Here is a 17,423-nt window from a genome sequence, read left to right as displayed (position 1 = left end):
ATACACTGAATCCCATACAATATTCCTCAAAGTCAGTGGAAGAACTTGCACATCAGTGGGCTGCAGACAAAATCCCCCTCCCAATTCCTTGTTTTTTTTCCCGGAAAGCAGAGACGTCTGTTCCCAAGGCTGTCAGAGTAAGTAAACCACATAGTTTTATGCCAGCTTGTCCACAGAGGTCTGATGGCCATGACGTGTTTGTACATACAGCCCTTCGAATTGGTTCATCTAGGAAAGACAAGCTGATAGTCCACTTCCCAAACAGTACTAATGAGAGGAAAAGTCAAGCCTTTGACATCTGACTGCTTTATTCCCCCAGCAACAAACACCTCTATTAAAAACTCTCTGCAATGTTTCCTGGGTGGCATGGTAAGCCGACCATCAACGAGGAAAGCAGCAGTGCTCTGACAGAAGGTAAGCTCTTGCCTGGCAGGACTGGCATGTCCATCGCAGCACGCCCGGGCTGGGGACCCCCATACTGGGCACCCCACGCAGCATCTTGCGCTGGCCACCCACCCCACCGGTCCCCATCCCTGCGGATGCCGTGACCCGCAGGTCTCGGGGGGTGGGGGGGTGGTGTGTGTGTAGGGTACCGCTGGCCAACGGGGGTCAGGTCGGTGCATCACCGGCCTTGCACCCACCCGGGGGCCGGTGGGCACACAGGGTGGCACCGGGGTGCCATGTCCCCAGGTGGGCAGAGGCATGCCCCCTCCCCTCAATCACGCCTTTGCAGCAGGCTGCGGCGTGCTGGCACCCTCTGCCCGGATTTGGGGAGCGGGACACACACACACACCAGCGGGGCTGGCAGCGCCGGGGGGGCTCCTGGGGCCGCCGGGACCCCGCGCCGAGCCGCCCCCCCCCAGCTGGCCAGGCACTAATAACACAGATAATGAGAATGGTAATTCCCAGCGGCCGGAGCGCGGATCCGCCGCCCCCCCGCCGCGCACCGTCCCTGCGGGCAGCGCAACCCGCCCGCTGCCGCAGCGCCCGGGGCCGGCTGGGGCAGCCCCTCCCGCAGCGGCGGGCGCGGGGGGGGGCGGCGCAGGGAGGCTCGGCCTGTGCAGCCCCCTCCCCCCTCCCCCCTCCCCTCCCCTCTCTCCCTCCTCCCATGCCAACCTGCTGCCGCCTTTGTCAGCGCAGCCCGGCGCTATGGCATCCTGCTGGGGCTTCGGGCTCGGGCTCTTCCTCCTCCTCTTCCTCCGGGCTGGGAAGCGGCTGGTGCAGCGGCAGAGCCGTCCGTGACGGCCGCGCTCCCCGGGCCAGAGTCAGGCGGAGCCCCCAGGTGAGCCCCAGGTGCGGGGAGCGGGGCACGGATGTGCGAAGGGCTGGGGGGGGCTGAAAGGGGCGCCCAGGAGGAGCGCCCCCCACCCCCCATCTCCCGGGGCTGCCGGGGAGGGGGCTCCAGCACAGGCTTTCCCCCCGCCGGGTTAGGGCAGGTGGGGTAAGTGGAGGTAAGAGACCCCCCACCCCCAGCCCCTGTGGTCCCTGCCGGGTGCCCCGGGGTCCCACCTCGTTGTCAGGCTCCCCGGGAAAGGGGGGGACTCAAAAATCTTGAAACTCTTATCTGTGACTTTGGCAGCTCCGCTTCAGTCCTGCACGGCTGGAGGGGACCAAGTGGGTGACTCCTGGCCTGGGCCCCGGGACCCCTAAACCCCTAGCAGGAGGCCTGGAGGGATGGGGACCGGAGAATCCAGACCCACCGGAGCGAGGTCTGGTGGCAGTGGGGTTGTTAGAGGTTTGCTGTGGAGAAATCCAGGTTGCCCATTGATGGAATAAATCACTTGGGTTTAACTCGATTAGACCTTTTTGTGTTGGTTTGTCAGTGTTTGCAATGGTGTCTCCTTATGCAGAATTTCTTGGGGGAAAATGTGACTTGGATGCACTCTAATAATGCATTGAAAGGACGGAATTTGTGTGTGTTTATATGGGCCAATAGTTGGCAAAGAATAACCATGAACGTATGATGCAGTAATAATTCAAGTAATTTATTGCAGTTTTAGAATGATTGTTTGCACTTTCCCAGATCATATAGATATCTTAACCTGGATTGCGTAACTGAGCAACACAAATAGCCTAATGTTATTGTGCAAGAAAAATCAATGGCAAACCTTGTTTGACTTGAGCCCTGACACGGCTGTGAGGGTACGCTGCCTTTATCCACAAGTTCACAGTTAATTTATGCGCTGGGAGCCTTTAAAAACTGCTCAGTTCTTGGGGGGTGGGGTGCTTGTGTGTGCTGAAGTGTTGTGCAGGGTCCCTTTACAGCAGAGCCTGCCTCTGTTAAAGAGCTGGGTTTGTAAAGCGTAGTTTTCCAGGGCTTGCTCGCACAAGATGAGAGCCATAAAATAGTAACTTCTTCCAGTGCCGTCCCCACCAGTCCCCCCAGTGAACTGTGGGTGAGGTTAGCGGTGGGATGCCCGGGAGGGTGCGAAGCATGCGTTGCTCCTAGGCAGAACGGCAGCGAGCCGCTGGTGAGAGCAGGAGCACAAGCCGTGTGAGCTCCCTGGCTGCAGGCGTTTGTCCGTGAATAAAAAACACCCCAGCGAGGCAGGGAGCCAACACACATCTGCTACCTGCCCCAGGGACCAGAGCCCACCCCGCTGCCACACAGCCGAGGGAACAGTCTGAAGGAGACTGCCCATGTTGGGATGTTCAGGAGGACTTTTCTCTTCAATGAAAGGTGGAGAGAAGCGATTGCCATTGTACAGGCAGGGCTCCAAAGTGCGCTTTTTAGTTTTCTTTTTAATGAGTGGCAGAAGGCAGGGGGAGGAGGAGGATTAAGGTGTGCGGAAACGGGTGTTGTTTGCCCGAGTGCCAGCTCCCATGTGTGTGCGCGGCGGGAGCCAGACAAGGCTCAAGGTGCCCATTCGTTCATCGGAAATTTCTTAATGTTTTGACAGAGAAATGGATTTGTGAGTGTGGGAGAAAACAAAAACTAAATTCCATCTCGATGTGTTACGTGTTCCATGTGAGGCATGCATCGCCTGCCTTGTTTTATAGTATCTGGCGTTGGGAAGACAGGCTGAAAGATTTATGAGCTCAAGTTAATAGTAAACCAGCATTTCACAGACTCTATATTAATGTTCTCCAGCGCTCAAGTAGCTGGCTCTTTCTGGGGGAATTTATGCAAGGATCACTCGCTCTGTCTGTCGCAACGTAATGGTATTATAGGGTGGCCCGTTAGTCACCATGGGGGGAAGCAAAACAAGGATGCTGTTTCCCTCTCGGCTGGCAAATCAAAGGGAGAGGGGAAATAATGACTCCAGCAACTGCATCTGTGTATTAGCTGCACCTGCTGTGGATATTGGGAAATGGGGAGAGCAAATGTCAGAGACACAAAGAACAGGGAAGGAAATGAAGGAGGAAATAACGGAGGAAGATAACGTGGTCTGTCTGCCAGTGGCCATGATTCAGGCTCATGCAGGCACCTTGCCACCCAGCCGCTGCTCAGGGATCTCGAGTGGTGGGACTTTCTCTTGAATCCTGTGCTGGGATTTATCTGCCCCAGTGTATGCTGCCCTTAGCCTGTGCAGTGGGGCAGGGTTTGGGCTGAAGGTACCAAGGGGTTTCAAAAGCAGCCAGGGCAACTGAGGAGTGGTGCTAATTTAATGAATTCCTGTGAATGTGAATTTTTAGGGTAGTCAGGAGGTGAGGGGCCCCCCTTCCCCAGCACTGATTTGGGAGGTGGTGAGGAGGGAAAGCGCATTCTGGCATTTCTGCGGGGAAGCGAGCTGCATGAAAGAGTGCGCAGGTTCCCCAGGTCTGGAGGACCACAGGTCTCACGGAGGCTTGATTCCTGAAGACACCAGAAAATAGAACAGTATATTCGCTTTGTGCAGCAGAAAGCACCATTAGGGATGGAGGTTGCAGTCTTAATATTCTTGGTCTTCTCCTCCAGAGGCTGAGACAGTGGGTTAATGGTAAGATGAGAACTCAGTTTGTTGCTCTTGGTGCAGGGAAAGGCGGCATTGATTTGTGGTAAGCCTGGAGCTCATCTGCGTGCAAAGGGAGTCAGACCCCATCAATAGCCGTGCAATATGATGCTGTACAAGTCCATGCTGGGGTGGAATTGTGCTATTAGAGCAGCCAATGTTGAATCTTAGGAGGCTGAGTCAAAGCGACCCTCCCAGTGTTAATATAACAAAATCATTGAAGATGAAATGTTAAGTGGCTCCTTTGGTCAGAGGCTGTCTTGCTGAAGATAAATAAGCTAGATCCTGTCCCTGTGTCTGATTAGCTCCATGTCTCTGGGGACCAAAGTAATTTTGAGGGTGATTTGAAGGGTGCATATGGCTGCTGGTAGTGAAGGTAAGGCACGAGGACGTTGGTGGAATTGAGGCCATCCGAGGAGACCCCGTGCTGTTGCTCTTGCTGTGGGTGCTTTCATTTGCTTTGCTGCTTTTGTCTGATTCATGACCCTGTACCCTCTTTAAAAGGCCTTCGTGTGCTTATTTTGGAGCCTTGCATTTATGTGCCATGTCCAGGTCTATTCTGGTCCTGCTTTGAGAGATAATGAATGAATGTGGACATAACAGCTGAGATGGTGCATGGCCAAGTGCTTGGCACCTGGGATGTGGCAGCTCCCAGGGTGACTTGCCAAGAGGTACCTGTCTGTCGCAGGCTGTTAGGAGGCTTGACAAGAGACAGAGGAGCTTAATGTGCCACTAAAAACCTTGGCACGGGGTTTTTACATCCTTGACCCAGGCAACAAGATTTCGAGGCCCTTATATATTATCCTTATGGGGTAGTACAGCCTATTCTTCACAGCCTGAATCTGTCACATGCTCCACTAGCAATGTTTCTGATGCGCTGGCACAAGGGAGCACCCATTTCCATGTCCAGGCAGGTACCTTTCACACCTAAAGTGCACTCACACCAGAAAGCTGTTTGTCAACAGCCAAGGAGTGAAGAGGAAAATTTTCTAACTCATAGCTCAAGGTCTACCTATGATTTTGCAACCTGCCTTTTCAATTCCCACCTCCTGCAGGTGAGCCTCAGTTGAGCAAATTGGCCGAATTCCCACGTCAGCAGGCTCAGCTCTCTCCGGGTCACCCTTGTTTTAAAGCCTCTGTCACCTCCCTGTCCTCTCACTGCTGTACAGCTGACCGCCACCTCCCAGGCTGGGGTCTGGGAGCACAGGGTCCCACGCTGAGCTAAACCAGGTCTAGCAGGGCTCCTCTGCTTGGGATCTGTGCTTCAGTGCCACTGCCTTACTGCTTGGGTATGGATTGGAGTCCCCAGACCAAGGCTCCTTGTCCATGCTACATAAAAGCAATGCAAGATTTTGGGGTATGCAGGGCTTCCACTGAACTTGTCAGCACTCAGCACCTTTGAAAATCAGGCTGCACCCAAGTTTTACAAGATCCAGAGGGCTTAGCAACCTGAATTGAAGTTAAAACCTCTGGTGGGAAGGGTATGCTAAGAATGGCTTGGTACAAAACAAAAAAAGTTCAAGAAACTGTACCTAGGATATCCTCATTGGGATGAGAGAGTAAAGGCAGAAAGGTAGGGAACAAAATGGGTTGACAGTTTTAAGAAATATGTTATTGCAAACTGACTACTTGCATATTTTAGCAGGAGTGTGAGTGGGGAGAAAGCAGGGTGCTGGCAGGCGGGTGTGGACAGCACAGAGCGTATATCAGGCTGTGAAGATGCATGTCCAGGTGAGGGTTTTGCAGGGAGCTGCGGAGTTACAAATGGGAGAAGATAGTTGCTTTTGCTGATATTCAGCCTGGAGGCAACAAAAAGACAGATTTCCACTCAGGCCCCAAATGGCAGATTTATAACTAGTAAAAAATTGACTTGCAGTGCCAGTCCCCTGGCATCTGGGAAAGCCTCTGAGCCCCACATATGAAGTTTACTCTGGGAGTGCTTGGTGGCTTTGGTGGCAGGCAGGACAGTTTGGACCTAGCTTGGGAGCTTCATTGTGTAACGTTGACATGTCAGAGCAATACAAAGGCAGGCTGTTAAAAAGGCTGTTCCTCTGGGCACACACTGTTGATAGAAAAGGATACAAGCATCCTCCTCTGGCTTTTAGTATTACTTTATGGAGCCAAGCACTGAGCAATATATAACATTTTTTCTCTTTTGTCAGTTTGCAGGAGAGTTGTGCTGCTATGCACAACAGAGGAGCTTTAAAAGCAAACATGCATACAGCGAAGGTGTTGAAAAATCCCTGTAGCCTTTGGTTTCTGAGAGTTGTGTTTACAATCACAGACATACATTCACATTGCTGCTGCTCAACTTCTGATCATACGCAGTGGAAAGATGCTACTTAAATAAACAGTCAAGTCCGCATGGAGGTTTGTTTCATATTCTTATGGGCAACCCAGTGGTTTTTTCACCTCCTGAAGATGCTGCTGTGGCATTTCCTATGAAAGCTGATGTACGCTGGCTTCTGACACAGATAGTGATCACCAGCGTGTGATATCAGGGCAAGGTGAAAGGCTACAAGCAGGGGAACAGGAGCCCTGTATTCTTGCAGCGGTGCTCAGAAGTCCTGGGTTTTTGGCTGGGAGGTGATGTTTTAAATGAGTCATAAGAAACCTTGGAAGCCTGACTCTTGCGCTTCGCCATTTGGGTGGATATTCTGCATTTGATGAAGATGGAGAGACTAGTTCCAGGGGTTATCTGAGGGTGGCAGTGAATGGGGAAGATACCATACCTTTTTGGGGAAGGGAAAAATTTTTTTGTCATTCCTATCAGTAAGAATAACAAAGACAAAGTGAGCGAACATAGGAATTGGCAGGCTGCATCATCCCGTGCTCTGTCTCTCCTAGTAGCCAACAACAGAGACACCAACAAGGATATTCACAGTAGGCAGATGAAAAATAAATTGCCCCCCATCAACATCCTTTCCTAATCCATAATACCTAGAGGTTGGTTTCAGCTCTGGAAGTGCAGGGGTTTATATCCTTCCCAAGATGTTTGCTAGCATTAGCTGTGCTTGTCCGAGCTATTCTTGTTATCCACATAAATGTGCAGCCTTTGCTCTCCACCTCTGCCCTATCATTTTGGGCTGGTGAATGGGGCTGCGCTCCCCGGGTTTCTCTGGGAGCGCATCCCTGAAGAGGATGTTCTCTGTCCTTGATATTTCTCAGTCTTCAAAGCTACCCTGATTGGCAGCTAGCCCTCTAGCATCTGCCGGATTGGTTTCAAGGTTCAGTGGGAAATTTTTTAACTCTTTCTGTTCTTTTCTAAATGTTGCACTTTATAGCTGAAATGGGGCTCACAGATTTTTCGCATGGGATCAGGCAGCTTTTTCATTACTGAATCATAAACTTAAGAAAAGATATTTCTGGAAAAAGTGTCATGGTAGAGCAGAGGAGAAAATAATGTTTTAAAATAAGCAAGATGGTACTTATGTGCTCAAATAACTTCTGAAAGCATGTCAGAAGTTTATTGTCAGAAGAATCTTCCTGAGAGCCATTTGCAGTCAGATATGAAAACAGCTGGGGTTGTCATGGTGTGCTAGATCATCTCTGGTTAGTCTAGGCCTAGAATTATTATCAAACAATTTGACGTGTGTGTACTTTCAACCTCTTGCCTGTTGGTAAGAAATTCTGTAAAAGCCCTGTAGCAAGCAGGCTGGGACTGTATATCTGCCATCAGTGCAGCCCCTCCAAAGCTTCTGCTGTTTATTCACTTGCTCACTTTAGTAGACACTGACATAAATGAGCCTCCTTGGATGAAATCCTGATTCCATTTAAGTATTGATTTCATCGATGCTAGGATTACCGCCTGGAGTCCAGAAATACAATGATGGGATGTACAGGCAAGCCCTCGAATGCATGGCTAGGGAGTCAGGTCCCATCTGTGGCTGAATTACAAGGTTCTGGATATTATCTGTGGGTGACTTAGAATCTTTTTTTGTTTGCTGTTGTGTGTTGCTGTAGAAGTGGAACGCAGTTCCCAGACTAAACCACAAAATACGCTTAGAGGCATGGAGTCCAACCAGGATTCCTCGCTCTTCCTGGTGAAGATCTTGGAGGAGCTGGACACAAAGCAGAATACTGTTTCTTACCAGGACCTCTGCAAGTCCCTATGTGCAAGGTTTGATTTATCCCAGTTGGCGAAGCTCAGAAGTGTGCTGTTTTACACTGCTTGCCTGGATCCTAATTTCCCAGCAACTTTGTTCAAAGACAAAATGAGATGCACTGTAAACAATCAGCAATCAAAGAAAATCATGGTTGCAGCAGATATAGTAACAATATTCAACCTCATACAAATGAATGGGGGAGTGGCCAAGGAGAAACTTCCAGTTGCAAGGCAGAAAGTGAAGAAGAAAGAATCCTTTGAGTCCTGTAGATCTGACACGGAAATCTGCAATTTGGCAGACTGCGTGCCCAACTGCGAGCTGAATGACCAGGAATTCAATCGGGGCTTTCCAGTTAGAAGGTCTTCAAAATGCAGAAAGATGGACTGCAAAGACTGCCAACAGTTTGTCCCCTCATCAGAACCCAACTTTTTACTGGGGGTTAATAAGGAGATGAAGGGTCGGGCTGCTTCTCTGGACAGGCTGCAGGCGTTGGCATCCTACTCCATCGCCACGTCTCCACCATGTGAGATGCAGAGTACGTACTTCCCCATGAACATTGAAAATGAATCTATTTCAGACCAGGACTCCTTGCCTATAAGTGCAGGCATAAAAGAAACTTTCATTTCGAATGAGGAGCCGTTCGTGATGCAGTCATGTGTCCAGAAAAGAAATATATTCAAAGAAGATTTTCATAATCTGATTACAATATCTCCCAACTTAATACCGTCTAACAAAAAGTCAGAAGATGGACACAGAGAGCCTCAGAACAGGAAAGAAAGCTCTAAGCAGGCTTTCTTCAACCACAGCTTTGAAATGCCATACAGCAGCCAGTACTTGAATCCAGTTTATTCTCCTATACCAGACAAAAGACGAGTGAAGCATGAAAGTTTAGATGATCTTCAAGCTTCAACGTATTTTGGCCCAACTACCATTCTCGGGCCCCAGGACACCAAAAAGTGGACTGGAAAGCCAGCCAAGCAAACTGCCTGGCCAGCTAAAAGCTGGAGTTTAAATACTGAGGAGGTACCTGACTTTGAACGGTCATTTTTTAATAGGAAGCAGTCTGAAGAGAAGCCACGATACCAGAGTTCAAACAATCCATCTCCAAGCTTCCCTTCAGCTGACAGGCATCAGTCCTACCTGAACACGAAGGAGCAGCAACCAATTATGCAAGCAAACTATGCTGTGAAATCAAATGGGCATAAACCCAAGGAAATCCCTTCCATTCTAGATGTGGAGAAACACGAGCCAGTCAAAAAGTTTAAGGATAAAAGTATCAATTGTACTTCTGTTCAGATCTTAAGCATCGACAGGACCACGAGTGTTGGGACACAAACAGAGCAGCAAGGTCTGGACCACAAGAAGTGCAAGGATTTGTGTGCGGCGGGCCAGGCCAAGTATGGAGAGCGGCACTCTCTCAAGCAGTCAGATGATGACTCCGAAATTGTGAGTGATGACATCAGTGACATTTTTCGGTTTTTGGATGACATGAGTATCAGTGGGTCCACAGGAGTGATGCAGTCTTCGTGCTACAACAGCACTGGTTCCTTGTCTCAGGTGCATAAATCAGACTGTGAGAGCTCACCTGAGCACAATTTGACTAAAATCTCCAACGGGAATGCCTGTAACAAATTGGATAAAGTGGTCCGGGCAGATATCAGCAACACAGATGATGAACTAAAAACGAGTGTCTGCAAATTAGTTTTGAGGATTGGTGAAATAGAAAAGAAACTGGAATCTCTCTCAGGCGTCCGAGAAGAAATCTCCCAAGTCCTGGGAAAATTAAGCAAGTTGGATCAAAAAATTCAGCAGCCAGAGAAGGTCAGTGTACAAATAGATCTCAATTCGTTGACGAGTGAGGCTGCATCAGATGAGAGTAACTCCCCACAGATATTTCAGTGCCACAATACTCCTCATGGAGGCAAACTGGAGAATAATCCAGAATGGTGCTGTTCGGATGCCAGTGGAAGTAATAGTGAGAGTCTTCGGGTAAAAGCCTTAAAAAAAAGTTTGTTTACTAGGAGGTCATCGAGATCATTAACAGAGGAAAACAGTGCAACTGAATCCAAAATAGCAAGTATTTCAAACTCTCCCCGAGACTGGAGAGCTATTACTTACACCAACCAAGTTGGCATTACAGAAGAGGAGATGAAAGAGAGAGATGGAGGAGAAAATAAGGACTGGCACAGGAAATCTAAAGAGGTAATTTCAACTTTAACTCACATAATAAGCACTTAAAAATAATCTAGTTATGAATGTCTTCCATAGTCACCACAAGCCTCAGGGTATGACAACATTTTGCCCTGCCATATTATGCTTGTCTTTATTGTTATCATAATTGAGCGATTTTGTACCTGTACGTTCTGGCTTGGTAGCTGTAATATGGTCACATTGTTCTCTAAAAGCTTTGCTCTTTTGAAAAGGGGGTGGGGGGGTAATGTGAGTGACGTCTTTGGAGGGTGATGGTATTCTTCATCATCAATGGCTATGTAAGGGGGCTGGGTAATTAACCTGGTGAAAAGGTTGTGGGGAAAATTGAAATCCTCTAGTGGTTGTTTTAGAAGGGATACTTTGAAATTGCATTGTGACGGCTTTTATCAGAGAAGTATGTGCATATTTAAAAGCCAACCAAATAGATTCATGGATTCAAATCCCTCAAGAAAAGAGTCCTTGTACGTGTACCGTGAGACTCTAACTGTAGTAATGTTCTCTATATCTGACTTTCACGGTCATTTAAATGAGTCTTAAGCCTCCCATTGTGGAGATGCAGCATAGCTGTGGGCTCATTTCGGTTGGTCAGAAAAACTGCCCATCCCTCCTAACAGCTGCCCACCACTGTCTTCACAGACCCCATAGCTACTGTGGCCATCCTTGTGCTGGGCTCTGGTTGTTGCTCAGTTGAAACTGTGCATGGTGTGGGCAGTTGTTTCTGTTTCATGGACAGTGGAGAGGGTTGGGGGTCCTTCAGCTCTCTTGTCAATCAGGACCACATGATGGGCGTGCTGTCCTTATGATGGGGAATGAGGGCAGAGAAGGGTTGAGATAGGAGAGGAAGAAGTTTGGTGGAAATAAGTGTAGCTGGGTAAACACGAAACTATAAACCGTGGGTTGTTAGTAGGTTGCAGAAGAGGAAGAAGGTTACCCTTAGCAAGCCCAAACCTTGGCTTTTCTGTAAGCTGAACTGCCCAGGATGAGATGGTGACTTTGCAAGTCCTCACTCCTGCAGCAGACCATGGCTGGCACTGGATGGGTACCATGGATGGTATGGTGTCAAGGGCGTGCTGCATGGGGCCTTTCCTCAAGACTTCTTCATGTTAAGATTGATCTGGAAACAGAAAACTAGAAGTGTGCATGGATGTCTCAGCTTTTCCAGATCAGATCAGCTAGACTTCTCTGGATGCCAGGGCCGTTTTCAGGATTGTTTTATAATTTGTAAACAGTACAAAACCTAAATTTCTTCTGCTGCATCAGCTTTGTGTTCATATTATAGTGAACATGAGCTGTAAAATACCTCTTTGGTCTGGTTGTGAGGAGGTGGGCAAATGGATTAAGGCCATCCAAAACTTTTGTCCTAGGTGGTACTTTTTTAATAAAATGGTGATTCTGAAAGGAATATCTCTGTCCTTTGTGTTTAACCCCCTCATAGTCCTGTTTCTTCTCTCAAATTCTTTTGAACCCTATTGCAGGCAGACAGGCAATATGAAATCCCACAGCCACATAGACTCTCTAAACAACCAAAAGATGCTTTCTTGATTGAGCAAGTCTTTAGTCCTCATCCCTACCCCGCATCACTCAAGTCACACATGAAAAGCAACCCGCTCTACACAGACATGAGGTTGACAGAGCTGGCTGAAGTGAAACGCGCCCAGCCATCATGGACCATAGAGGAATATACAAGGAATTCAGGGGATAAAGGCAAGATTGCAGCATTGGATCTACAAGTGAGTCCCATTTGTTTAATGTGAATGGCTTGATTGCAAATGGATGTTGCCAGAATATGTGTTTAAGAAGGGATTTGGATAGCTCAGGAAGGAGCTATGCAGCGTTGAGCCTCTAATCTTGCTGATCCCTATCCATCCTGGCCAGAGACAAAGAAGAATGTGGATGTTTAATTGCTGAATGGTGATCCTTGACAGGTTGGTGCTCCCAGCTTATTCTGCAATGGAGAGATGTCTGCTAAGCTTTCATGGTGTTGGTAGCTCTAAAGAAGAGTTGAGGGATAAAGGGATGCAGAGTTGAACCAGTCCCAAACTGCAGCAAGGCAGAATGGTGCAGGAGCTGGCATTGCTGCTTTCTCTTCTATCCTTGTTCTGCCTGAATTATTCATAGAGAATTTAAGTGTTAGGTCTTTTTCCATGTTGCTAGGAACATGAGACACAAAATACTTGTAGATGGCATTCAATACCATGACTGTTTTTGAAACACATCACCGTTGCAGCTTTGAAGTGGCTGTTGGAAACCAACATCATGTGAAGAGCAGATCAGCTAATGGGCATGTCTCGTTTGCATTTTAGTCCAGCTTGGAAGGGAGCAGGTTCTTCTGCAACAAGCAGAGCAGAGGAAGTTGCTGGGAGACAAATTCAAAATTTGATTTAAATTTTCCCAAAGTGTAGTGTATTTGAAATCACAATCCTGATATATAATGGGCTGCCTGGACCCGGGACTGAGTGCCCATGTTGGATACTCTGTGCCATGTTGGATGCATATCTAGCCTGATAAACACAAGATATCTTCTGGGAAGGAAGATGTCTGAGTACAGGTTTAAAGAGGAAGCATGAAAAGTGACATCCAAAACGTGTAAAGACCAAACAAATGTTGCAGTATTTGGTCATGAAACCCAAAACGCACCACCTAATGAAATCCACACTGATGTGCAGATCTCTGTGTATCATTTACATGCATGTATCCAGCAGCATGCTGAATCAGTGGGGGGACTGGTGCTGCCCACAGGCGTTTTTGGCTCCTTGCATGTGGATGCGTGCCCCAGAGCACAGCAAGCTGTCTCAGCTCGCTACAGGCTCGGCAGCAGTTGGGGTACACAGACCTACAGCTCGGGGCGCATCAGCATGGCACTAGCCTGGCTCTGTGACCAGCGGTCTGCTTAGTGCAACCCTACCCCAGCCAACAGTCTGCTTGTCTCCAGAGCTTGTCTGCCAGGGAAGGTGGTGTGCAGGAGCCCGAGACCTGCTGCTTCACATCAGTGTTAAAGGGCTTACTGAATTCCTAACGCTGGCATTGCAGACTCTGTGCCAGAGTAGGAAAAGGCTGAAAGGGGTTCCTCTGCAGCAGGCAGTCACAAAGCATCCCTTACCTGCTGCGCAGAGGCAGCAACGGAGGTGATATTTGGGAGCAAAGCTCCCCTGGGAGAAGTGTTCTCCATCTGCTCCTCGTAGGGCTGTTTCGTTCCCTGTAAGCAGCTCTGTGCGACTGTGAGCAAACCAGAGAAATCGGCTTATTGCCATCATTTATCTTTAGGATAAAGGTGATAAAACTTTACTGGTTTGATTCTCTGCCTCCAAAAGGACTGCCAGAATTGCAGCTACTCCACAAAGCCCATGTCTAGACTTTATAATAGAGCTTACTGACAAACTTAAAAAATAGACACAGACTGATGAGTGGGGTTTTTTTTCCCAGTGATTAAGTTTATTAGAACTGAAAGTAAATACATTACGCTTTAATGAACATTCCTACATATGGCAACGAAATGGGAAAGGAAGCTGATTAACAGTAATGGGCCTTTTTAATAATGTATCTTCCTTCTGAAGTAGTTAAAAGGTCAATACCAAGGCAGAGAGGTCCAAAAGTGTAATTTCCTTGAAGCATAGCATGGCTATCTTTGGGGTTTTTCTACCTTTATTTATTGAAAATTTCTCCTGGAACTTGACAAGTCTGCTGGTTTTTTCTTCAAAAAGAGAAACTGCAAAGCCAGTCAGGCCAAAGTTTGTCCCAGGTGTGGGGTCTGTGTGAGGTGTCACTGCTTTGCTCTGTGTATGATGATCCACTGGGATGAAGCATTGTCAGGCCATTTTCGGATGCCTCTGGAGACGATGTTGCTGATTGTTTTTAGAAGGCTGGGACAGGTCATTCAGAGCCCGAACGGTACAATCTCAGACTGTTTCAGCATACTAGTGCTATTGTAGAGCTCTCTGTTAAACAATGATAAAACCATTGCTTAATTTTACTTGTTTGTTTCTGGGGTAGCTATAATATCACTCCCTGTAGTAGTTCTGTACGTGAAGCAAATGCTGCTTTCAGGCAAAGCAAGGTTTCAGCCAGTAGCTCATGGTCACAAAATCTGAATTAGCCAATTAAAGGCTTACCCAAATCCTTCTCAAGTCAGCTGGAGTTTCTTTGTGCGGAGTCCAACAAGCTTTGGATCAGGTCCGTTAGGAGCACAGAAATGGTGTGTGTTATTGGAACATTGTACGTGGATTTTTTTTTTTCTTTTTCTTTTTTTTTTTTTTTTTTAAATAAATGGTCTTTTGGAGCCCCAGACACAGGAGGCAGCTTTGAGAAAAAGCTGTCATTTTTCAGAATGTTCTTTTTACTTGATTCCTTTCTGCTGGTAAGTGCAATATAATGCCTAGTTTTTTATTTCCCCCCATTTTCCCTAATAGAAAGGATGAAGGGAAAAAACCAAGAAAAGTGGAAATGCAAAGCTTGAAGAGGTTTCAAAATCTTAGGAAGAAAAAACTAAAAGATAAAAAAGCCCCAAAACAAAAACATTCAGGTGGTTGGCTTTCATTCTGTGACCAATTCACATTCCCTTAAGTTTTTTTGTTTTGTTTTGCTCACCTGTGTGAAATGAGGGCAAAGTTGTCCATTTCTTAAGCATGTTTTTTGAAATCACCTGCAACCTGGAGACACTCAGACTTTGGCAACAAGCAGAGTATTTCCTCCTGTGGAAATACAGATTGTGCCATTGGGGTTAAATGGTCTCATCTGTGGAGATGGTCCAGAAGAATGTGTGGTAGCAAACATTAAACCAGGTGTCCAGTTCCCTTTCTCCTCTTGCCCCTAAAACTGAGACAGTCTCATGCATTCAGATGACTTTCAGAAGATGGAGCTGGAAGGAGAGCCCAGATCTGAGGATCGTTCTGTCCTGGGTGATTTCATGGACATCCGCTTGCAACCTGCCTGTGCGGGGTGCTCAGCACCTGCTGCCTGTGGCTGTGCATTCCCGCTGGCGTGAAGGGCCAGGGCCGCTGCCCCCAGGCATTGCCCTTCTGGTGGGGGTCTGCGGATCACCTGTCCAGAGGGGCTGGGTGCTGGGGGCCGGAGCTGGGCAATCGCACCCTGCAAGCAAGTTATGGCAGCAAAATTAGGGTTAGATTTATAAGATATAGTGCATGAGGAGTGTGTGGTAAGAACCCTTCCCATCAGCTGGGCTTTAATAATTTAAAAAGCAGTAACAGACCGTTAGTTGCTGTCATCTCTGCTCTCTAGCAGATTAAAGAGGTTTTATTTAAATGCCATCCAAGATGACGAAGTTTCCAGCAAATCAGAGGTATGTGAGGGATTTTGCAACAGAATTATACTATTGCAGGAGTTTAATTTTTGTTGTATTTTGTTGCCACTTTTGTTAGCCTTATGGAACTGGGACCAAGAGTTGAAAGGATGTGAGAAGTGGCAATTTATCCTGACAGCAGAGCCAGATGCAGTTGGGAGGCCTTCAGGCATATCTGCTTGCTTTATTTATTTTCTTAATGACAGATCCCAGACAATTAACAACTGTTTCCTTTTAATTTTTAGACTCAAGAATCTTTAAACCCAAACAACTTAGAGTACTGGATGGAAGACATTTATACTCCTGGCTATGATTCCTTATTAAAACGCAAAGAAGCCGAGTTCAGAAGAGCAAAGGTTTGCAAGATAGCTGCCCTGATAGCAGCAGCAGCTTGTACGGTTATTCTGGTCATTGTAGTTCCCATTTGTACAATGAAATCCTGAACCTGCGGAGACCCGTGACTCCCGGCCGCGTGTATCTCAGATAGCTCATGCTGTGTTTCAAACGTCTGGTGGCAAAACTGTAAGGGATTTGCTAAGGAAGAATGTTCTGAGGATAACCTGATGGAGAATGCTGTAAATGTAGGCAAAACACAAAACAACTAGAGACACTTTTTTTTTTTTTTTTTTTTTAAAAAAGTATTATTTTAAATAACAGACTGTGAGGTGGAGTTAATGGGAACTTGGTTCAATTTTTATGCATTTTTAAAAGTGCAATTTTTTTTTCCTAAAGAAACTATGTTTTACAGAACCAGAGACTGATGAGAATCCAGGCAAAAGAGGAAGGTTGTCTGAGCTATGTTGCATTTAACAGAGGTATGGGTACATGGAGGTAGCACTGTATAGAAGGGAATGTTCTATATGCATTACACTGGGGAGCTAGGAAAAGTCTTAAAGCTCTCTACAATGTAGAAAACTTTGAATGTATTGTATTTTTTTATAGTATTTATGTATTTCATAACCATTTGATTGAAAGCAGACTGTGTAGCCATGAACAGAGTTCATTTCTATGTTCAGATTAAAAAGTGCTCTTTGTATTTGGTCTTGCCCTAAGACCCACTATCATCACTGAGTACTTAGATAAGTGCAATGTGCTGCAGACCAAAAAGATTATGTTTTAAAGCAATCACAAGAGGTTTTAGTTGCTTCTGTTGAATAACATTTGGATAAAGCTGGCAAACTTGCCTTGCCAAAAGGGTATTCTTTACCTCCGCAGACAGTGAAATTGTCTCAGTTTCACTCCTGCCAGCAAGTAAAGCTGGCAAATCAAAGCAACGCTCTGTTAAAGTTCTTGGAAATGTAATCTGAACAGTTATAATTTTTTTTTCACAAAGTCTTTGTGCCTTTTTTTAGACTGCAGCTTAAATAGAACTGTTTAATTTTGTTATTTTAAGCCCATAACATAAATCACAGCATAATGGGTACTAATGGAGGTTTTTTTTCCCGCAAGCTTTCTATACAGTTCAGAGTGTTCCTCACTCTGCAGGGCTGGTGGGTACTGAGCATTATATTAAGGGCACAATTTTTCAACACTAGTGGAAACTTGCTGTTAATGCAATGCATTCAGCATGGGGAGACCTTTTGCTTCCCTCTTGCTGATGTACTTAAGAATTATAGTTGACTCTACTGGACAGCAAGCAGTCTGTGTCCCATGGGAAATGTCCATTTGATGCTTTATCCCAAATGCAAATAGCAGGTTCAAAGGAATTCTCAAGCTATAACAGAGATTACCTGCCATGGTTAGAGAAAGCAAATACCCAGACAGTATTACTCTTCTGTCAAGTATAGATCTAAAAAAAACAAAAAAAGTTAAAAAAAAAAAAAGTTTAAATAATAATAAAAAAAGTCATTCAGGAAATAATGTGATCTTGCTGGTCCT

The 17,423-nt window shown here is 46.6% G+C and overlaps 1 protein-coding gene and 1 long non-coding RNA gene across 5 annotated transcripts in view; one reads left to right on the top strand and one right to left on the bottom strand.

Annotated features, from left to right (window-relative positions):
• The window catches only part of LOC308067392, a 55,744-nt gene extending 54,509 nt beyond the window's left edge, over nt 1-1,235 (bottom strand). The window contains exon 1 of the long non-coding RNA XR_013929582.1: nt 1,117-1,235. This is a non-coding gene — a long non-coding RNA (uncharacterized lncRNA). The remainder of the gene's footprint in view (nt 1-1,116) is intronic.
• MINAR1 (membrane integral NOTCH2 associated receptor 1) lies at nt 567-16,171 on the top strand. 4 transcript variants are annotated; one of them, XM_080396145.1, is made up of 4 exons: nt 567-1,282; nt 7,896-10,240; nt 11,725-11,979; nt 15,791-16,171. In XM_080396145.1, exons 2-4 carry the CDS (start codon nt 7,943-7,945, stop codon nt 15,986-15,988), a joined length of 2,751 nt encoding a protein of 916 aa, XP_080252271.1. In that variant the 5' UTR covers nt 567-1,282; nt 7,896-7,942; the 3' UTR covers nt 15,989-16,171. The 4 variants fall into 4 exon arrangements, with proteins under 4 accessions (XP_080252271.1, XP_080252270.1, XP_080252272.1 ...); XM_080396144.1 differs by having other exon boundaries at nt 1,186-1,282; nt 6,095-10,240; XM_080396146.1 differs by lacking the exon at nt 567-1,282 and adding an exon at nt 1,291-6,302.
• The last annotated feature ends 1,252 nt before the right edge of the window (nt 16,172-17,423 follow it).

Source organism: Falco punctatus (assembly GCF_963210335.1).
Source record: "Falco punctatus genome assembly, chromosome: 7".
NCBI classification, from domain to species: domain Eukaryota; kingdom Metazoa; phylum Chordata; class Aves; order Falconiformes; family Falconidae; genus Falco; species Falco punctatus.
Note: the sequence above shows the minus strand (reverse complement) of the source record. Positions and strands in the feature narration are given on the sequence as shown.

What these genes read in the sequence shown, in the direction of transcription:
- MINAR1 (XM_080396145.1), top strand. Translation starts at nt 7,943, where the DNA reads ATGGAGTCCAACCAGGATTCCTCGCTCTTCCTGGTGAAGATCTTGGAG. An exon ending in GGCACAGGAAATCTAAAGAG is followed by an intron (nt 10,241 to 11,724) that starts GTAATTTCAACT and finishes ACCCTATTGCAG; the next exon opens with GCAGACAGGCAATATGAAAT. An exon ending in TTGCAGCATTGGATCTACAA is followed by an intron (nt 11,980 to 15,790) that starts GTGAGTCCCATT and finishes TTTAATTTTTAG; the next exon opens with ACTCAAGAATCTTTAAACCC.